Source organism: Gossypium hirsutum, chromosome D10 (assembly GCF_007990345.1).
Source record: "Gossypium hirsutum isolate 1008001.06 chromosome D10, Gossypium_hirsutum_v2.1, whole genome shotgun sequence".
Taxonomy (NCBI): Eukaryota; Viridiplantae; Streptophyta; class Magnoliopsida; order Malvales; family Malvaceae; genus Gossypium; species Gossypium hirsutum.
In genome coordinates this window covers 14,198,650-14,206,160 of record NC_053446.1, presented here as the reverse complement: position 1 = coordinate 14,206,160, position 7,511 = coordinate 14,198,650, and the positions used below count along the sequence as shown (strand labels likewise).

At 30.7% G+C, this 7,511-nt stretch overlaps 1 protein-coding gene across 1 annotated transcript; it reads right to left on the bottom strand.

Moving 5' to 3' along the window:
- Positions 1-6,149: 6,149 nt before the first annotated feature.
- Positions 6,150-7,373, bottom strand: LOC107915859 (transcription factor bHLH94). The gene is made up of 3 exons (XM_016845058.2): positions 6,899-7,373; positions 6,422-6,820; positions 6,150-6,347 (listed from the first exon to the last, which is right to left on the bottom strand). The coding sequence occupies exons 1-3, from the start codon at positions 7,217-7,219 to the stop codon at positions 6,255-6,257; spliced, it is 813 nt and encodes a 270-aa protein (XP_016700547.1). The 5' UTR covers positions 7,220-7,373; the 3' UTR covers positions 6,150-6,254.
- Positions 7,374-7,511: the final 138 nt, after the last annotated feature.

Genomic DNA, 7,511 nt, shown 5'->3' with positions numbered 1-7,511 from the left:
AATAATCCGCTAAAGCAAAAACTAGTAGTTGATAGGTTAGTTAGATTGAAGATTGATGTTTGTTGTTTGTTGGAAACTAGAGTTAAGTGTAATAATGCTTCGATTATTTTAGGGAAGTATTTTCAGGGGTGGAACTTTGTTTGCAATTATGATCATGCTGTTAATGGTCGAATTTGGCTTATTTGGAAGAGTGTTTGTATTGTGGATGTGTTATGTCTTTGGTTAATGTATTACATGCAGTGTGCAAGTGCAACATCAGAAAGTCTTCTTTTCAACTGTTTATGCTTGTAATGATGATGTTTCTTGTCAAGAGCTATGGTCTCACTTGTGTTCTATGAGTGGCCAGGTTGGTGATGCTTCATTGTTGTTGGGTGGTGACTTTAATGTCACGTTTTCGCCTGAGGAGAGTCCTTCTTTCGATAGTTCTCAGTCTTTTACTGTTGATATGAAGGATTTTCAAGCTTTGGTTATGGAGATTGAAGTCTTTGGTCATGCTTATTTTGGTCTTGTTTTCACTTAGTCTAATCATCAATTGGATAGCTCGATTGCGAAGAAGCTTGACAAATTTCTTGTTAATCCAGTTTGGTTCTGGTTGAGTTTGTTGCTCCTGGTTGTTCGTGTAACACCCCCAACTCGTCTCCATCACTAGATTAGGGTTACGGAGCATTATCGATCAATCGAAAAACATTTATCATCATAACATTTAATAAATTAGTCTTAATCATAATCATATCAAACATGTGCATTTGGTCCCTAGATCGAGCCTTCGAGGCTCTAAAAATAGCTTAGAAGCAATTTCAGTACTAATTTGAAACAAAACAAAAGTTTTAAGAAAAAAATATAAAAATGTGAAAATAGGAGTCGCACGGCCGTGTGATGTACTTAGTAATTAGTTTTTTTATCCCGTGCAATGTACGGGTTCGATTTTATGTATTAATTAAAATATATTATACTTATTTCTTAAATAATTGTTACAAAGTTTTCAACATTTTAAAAATAATATGATTGAGAAAGTAAAAGCAAAGTAATTTAAATCTTTAATATTTAGAATTTTTTTGCCAAATATTGACTGATTACTTACTAAAAGTAGAATTTAATTTAGAAATTTACTTTTTTTGACTTCACATTACTTACTAAAAGTAGAATTTAATTTTGTGTAATTATAAAATCCATAAAATTTTAAATATGTTATTTATTTATGTAGATAGTTTAAAAATGATAATTTAATTTTAAAATTTGTTTTGAAGAGGTTGTTTTTAAAAAAATAATAATTTAATTCTATTTTATTAAAATATAAATATTTATACTAATGCATTATATAGTTAAATATATTTTTTACCAAAGCAAGCCCAACAATTAATTATTCGCATTCTGTAGGTGCATTAAGAGAGTAGATACTGACCTATAGTTAAGTAGTTTTCTTACCCATGTAATACATAGATTAATTATATATATAAATTAAAACATATTAAACTATTTTGTAACTTTTTATAAAATTAATTAATGATTTATGGAAAAGTACAATATTACATTTTTCTTATTTGTTTACAAATTTATTAATGAATCTAACATTAATTCCAAAATTATGAGTTGATTGGAGATGTAGGCAATCCTTGAGCATTGATTTTTATTGCGTGGAAAAGCAACAAATAATAGAACCTAAGCAGAAATGTAGGAACATTGAAATTTTGAAAACATATTGATGCACTATCATTTTGAACTATTAGATGCGGATTCACATCAAACAAATATGTATAGGTCAAAGAAGAGTCTCTTACATCTAAGGAACGAAAGCCCGAAGGCGGCCACTGCAAATGTTTTTGAGAAACTAACCATTTGAATTTATCATCATCGACACAATTCATCCAAGCAAAGCAAGAACTTGAGCGAATGATAGTTTTGGGAATTGATGGGAGGAAAAGGATGAATAGAAGGGTGTATAAAGAGGACTGAGGTTAGGGTTGTAGTCATTTCTCTGAGTAATTTAATTTCCTAACTCTAGTTGAGAGGGAACACAATAGATATCCATATAAGTGCAGCCATTATAGCCATTCTAGTTGGCATTGCAGTTAAACGGGAGGTGACGGAGGTGGTGGAAGTGGGAGGGGTCAGGGTGTTAGTGCTCGTTGGCGACATGCTCAGGATCGACATTAGTGTTGGCATTGAAGCGGCAATGATGTAGGGATTGGAGGATAAGTTCGAGTTGTTGATGAAACAAGAACAAGGAGTTGGTGGTTGAGGAGATGGCATGATGCAAAAGCCCGAAATTAAATTTTAAGAGCCTGAATAATCAACTCGAAATTTATGACTATTTCTTGCAACCTAAGTAACTTCTTGTAAGAGTAGCTTCTAGACCAAATTTTTTGGATTCAAATCTGAAAATTTTAAATAAGAATTAGATAATAAATCAATGAAAATTAAATAATTTAAGAATTAAAGAAAAGAAACAAAAGATGATAGATGGAATGATGAAAAGAAGAAAGAAGATGAATGGTGTTGATGGCAAAGAGTTGGATAGATAGTCTAGCATCCTTTGATGAACAAGCACCAACAAAGAACTATAACGACTTTTAATTAATCCTCCCAATTGACTTGAATTAGGCAAGTTGAAGTTATGATGAACCTCCTCCATAATCTTAAAGAATTGAAGCAAAAATTCTATCAAGAAAGAAAAAAGAAACTAAACTTGTAAGAAAAATCTCCTTGGGAGTATTTTATTAATAAAAATCAAGCAAAATACCTTATATGGTGGCTATTGAAAATATATCATATATATATATATAGACCTAAGCTACTTGAAAAACAAGGAAACAACTCTTCCTTTTTCTCCAAGCAAATGACCAGTCATAGGCCCTATTTAGCAATTAATTGATAGCTGCTTGCTGATTGTAGTGGCTGATTTGACCGATTGATTTTATTAGTTGATTTGACCAATTGATTCTATTAATTGTTTATTTAAAAGTGTTTGTTAAAACTTAACTGATAGTTAAAAGCTGCTATGTGTAAAATGACAAATAAGGGCATGACACATTTTATTGTTAAGTATTTATTTGTTTATAATACTTTAGTCTTTATTGGGTAAAATTATGGAAATTAATTTGTGAATATTTTTTAAAATTTAAATAAATAAATTTCTTAAGTTCCTTATTTGCAAATTTATTAAGTTGCATAAGAAATCATTTTATACAAGTAAATTGAAAATAAATTAAGAGTACATAAATTAATTAGTGAATATTTTTTAGAATGAAGGTTATTGATATCTTGGCATTCCTATTAGGTTTGAGAGCATGTGGCAAAAAGAATCATTTTTGAGCAAGCATGGTCAGATATGTCATTCTACATATCTCATTCCCAATTAGTTGGGAAAAAAGTTGTCAATCCCTGTGTTTTTTGTTTTGAAGGTTTTAGCTCAAAAAGCTCTTGTAAACCTCTATTCACCAAACATTACAATTAGAGGGTTTGATTACTCAATCCTCTATTTGTGCCCAAATCAACTAAAAAAGACCCAAAACTCTGTTTACCAAACACTCTCATAATCTTACTCTTTAAGTTAAATTAGTCTAAAATACTTATAAATTCGTAATAAATAAATCTCTAAAATATAAAACTTCATAAATACATTGTTGGGCTAATATATAATCAAAATTAAGCATTGATATTGAATCCAATATGATTTAAACTCAAATTAAGGCCTGAAACTTGTAATTCCCGTAATAAACTTGTTTAGAAATTTTTGTTTGTGTAGTCCTCACTAAAACGACTATATCTTGAGCTCCCAAAGTCTAAATAAAATGATTCAAAGTTCGTTTAGAAGCTAAGAGACAACTCTTTTATCAGTATGAAGATATCTCAACCCAAAAATACTTGGATCCCATCAAAAATTTGCCACAAATCAACGATCTTCTAGACTTAAAAATTGACAGGTTTGATGAAATTAATTTGATAAATTTCAACCCATTCATGCACGCATCACGACAATTAACGGTGTTGTTAGTGATTAACAAAATTTTTAATGGTGGTGACTAATTTGCATAATTATTTTAATTATAGTGACTAAATAAAAAAAAAGAATGGAATGATCAAAATAGAACAAACCCTACTTTAGAGTGACCGTGGGGTATCCTAAAATTTATATATATTTCTTTTTGACATAATATAAAGTTCGAATTTAAAAAAATGTTGACTTTAAAAAATATTTAGGGTTTTGGGCCAACTTTTAGAATATTTAGGGAAATAAGTTGATTTTGGAGAGAGAAACATAAAACACGCCTTGTAGGAAGCCTTTTTTGCACACTCCGTAAGATGCGTTTTCACTTATGCATTCTACAGGGCGCATTTTCTGACTTTTTGACACATGGTTAAATGTTAGTGGTTTTGTCTTTGAGTCGTGGGTTCAATTTTTCTCCTACTCACATTTGTATTTTTATTTCATTTGTTGCAAGCTTTACTGTTTTTATCCTTGAGCCCCAGGTTCGATTCCTCTTTTAAGCATATCTGTATTTTTTTTATTTCATATTGTTTCAAGCTTTTGTTTATTTTTAATTAATAAATATATTATTTTCAAGTTTTTTAATTTTTAATTCACATTTTTAATTAATAACTCTTTTATTTATAAAAATCAAATAATTATTTTTCAAATATCATTATTTTTAGTAAATATAATTTTTATGTGTGTAATATTTATTTTTCAATCTGTATCATGAGTGTAGTAAATTTTAATATTATATATATTTTTGTATGTGTATTTGAAATATTTCACATATAAAAATATTTGAAATATCATACTCATACTAGACCTGTCCATGGGCCGGGCGGCCTGGCCCGACCCGACGGCCCGGCCGAAATATGGGAGGATTTGGGTAAAAATATAGGCCTGAAATATGGGCTTGGGCAAAAAAACGAGGCCTGTTTAAAAAAAGGGCCGAGCCTCGGGCATCACTTTTTTTGCTCGGGCCCGGCCCGGCCCTGCCCGAATATAATAAATATATCTTTTTTTATTTTTATTTTTTAATTTTAAATTTTTTTTTAAATTTTTTTATTTTTAAAATAATTTTTTAATGTTTATTAAAAAATGGGCCGGGCCGGGCTTATGATATTTTTCTCGGGCCGGGCCTGGGCAAAATTTCAGGCCCATATTTTGGGCCGGGCTGGGCCCGGGCCTAGGAGGCAGGCCAAAAAATTTTCCGAGCCCGGCCCGGCCCATGGACAGGTCTAACTCATACCCATAATGTAGATGAAAAAATGATGATATTTGAAATATTTTTACATATAAAAATAATAATGATATTTGAAATCATTATTTGATTTTATAATATTAGAAATCACCATACCCACAATATAGGTGGAGAAAATAAATATTTGAAATAAAAATATTATATATAAAGAAAAATATAACAAAAAATTAGTTGATATTTTCAAAAAATAAAATATATTTAACATAATGAGAAATATCAATTTTATCAAAAATATATTTTTATCATATAATTAGCAATAATTATTTGATTTTATAAGTAAAAGAGCTATTAATTAAAAAGATGAATTAAAAATAAAAAACTTGATAAAAAATATATTAATTAAAAATAATTTTTTTGAAACAACGTGAAATAAAAAATACAAATAAGCTTGGAAGAAGAATCAAACCTGAGACTCAAAGCTAAAATTACTATTAATTAACCATTTAACCAAACGAGTTAATGTATTAAAAATAATAATCAAAATAAAAGTAAAGTTAAAAACAAATGAAATAAAATTATAAATATGAGTAGAAAAAGAATCGAACCTAGGACTTAAAGACAAAATCACTAATATTTAATTATCTGACAAAGCTTTAATAAAAGTGGGCCTTATAAGAATCGTTTTCACTCTTCCCTTCAAAATCGACCTATTTCTCTAAATATTTCGGAAATAAACCAAAAACCCTAATTTTGTTTTAAAAATGATATTTTTATAGAAATCCACTTAGGTGTTTCCTTTTTAAAAGATATTATAAGGGATTTTTATCCAATCTAATCATTCCTTTCTTTTACTTTAATAAAGTAAATCAAAATTATGTGCGGAACATAAAAAAGATGTTGAGCTTTTTCTCAGCATTTCCCAGAACCTAAAAGGCATGAGTGGACCCCATAAACTGCCTTGATTTTCACGAAATGTGGCAACATACACCCCCAAATTATTTTATTTAAACTCCAATAAGCTAATTCAAAAGTTTAATTGATATTTATTAAAGAAACTACAGCAAGAGCATGAAGTGAAATTTAATGAGCTGATTCTTCTTGAAACCCATCCACCATTTCATAAACAGCCGCTGCAATTTCATTCACCCTTCTTAGCTCACAATTTTCTTCAATCTGTTACCACCATAAGCCCCATTAAAAAATAAAATACTGAAATTAGTGTTTATGATTAGAGTTAATTAAATTACCTTAACACTGAAAGAATAAAGGGCCAGATCTTCATGCGATGTGAGATTGAGATGAAGCACCAAAAGTCCCAGAGATTGAATCCCATTCACCATTTTCAACAGCTGTTTCGGGTGTTTTCCCGCTAGTATCTTCAGGTTCGCATGGCTTTCCACCATTGTTACTTCAACGTTCGCAACAGATGACGACGACGCCACTGGCTCTCCGGCGGAGGCCGCACAGCTACGGTGGGTGGTGGAGGAGTACTGGGGAAAGTTAAAGAATCCCGAGAAAGTTGATGAAACTGAAGAGGAGTTTTCTGGGTTTTTTTCAGTGGTTTTCCGGGCCTCTAAAGATTGAAGAAATTGTTCTAATTCCTTTACGAAATTAATGGCTCCCCCTATGATTGATGCTTGGTCCCCCTATAAACAATTAAACAAAATTTCAGTTTTAAAAACCAATGATCTTCTTAAAAAATAAATATAAAAAAGAAAGAGTACCCTTTGAACGTAAGAGGTTGGCATCATGGATTTAAGAAGAGCAAGGTAATCACTCATTTGTTTCCTTCTATTTCTTTCGACAGCAATATGAGTCATCCTTTGGTGCTCTATCTCTTCTCTGTTCTTGACATTGTTGTTCCGCCGTCTCTTCCGCCGGCACGGTGGGGCAAAGCCATTAGCTGGGGAAGAAGAACATGTTGCACTAAAGGCAAAGCCTCTACTTTGAGCGGAAGTTTCGTGTTGTTGTTTTAAGGTAAAGGAGTCATTGAGGCCGCCGTAAGTGAAAGGGTCTTGCTGAAACACCACAGTGTCTAATGCCATGAAAATGATCTTTCTTGATTTTCTCTTTGGAAGCTTTTAATTTTTCTTTGTTGCCAAACAAAGTTGTGAATAATGATCACAAATATTCATATATCCAAGAGAATCAGAGACAAAAGACAGACAGACAGACAGAGGCAAGGATTAAGGTTAATTATTAATTTTAGAGTAATTTATATTTTATTCATCTCGAGACTTTTTCAATGTTGGTATTAAGTTGAATAGATTATGATAAACAATGTAATAGGAAATTGGTAAATCATAATTTTAAATGCGGCCTAAATGTTAGATTCAA

Excerpts from the sequence above, each read along its gene's own strand:
- LOC107915859 (XM_016845058.2), bottom strand. The coding sequence starts at position 7,219 with ATGGCATTAGACACTGTGGTGTTTCAGCAAGACCCTTTCACTTACGGC. Across the intron at positions 6,821-6,898 it reads CAACCTCTTACGTTCAAAGG|GGGGACCAAGCATCAATCAT; the intron begins GTACTCTTTCTT and ends AATTGTTTATAG. Across the intron at positions 6,348-6,421 it reads TTTATTCTTTCAGTGTTAAG|ATTGAAGAAAATTGTGAGCT; the intron begins GTAATTTAATTA and ends TGGTGGTAACAG.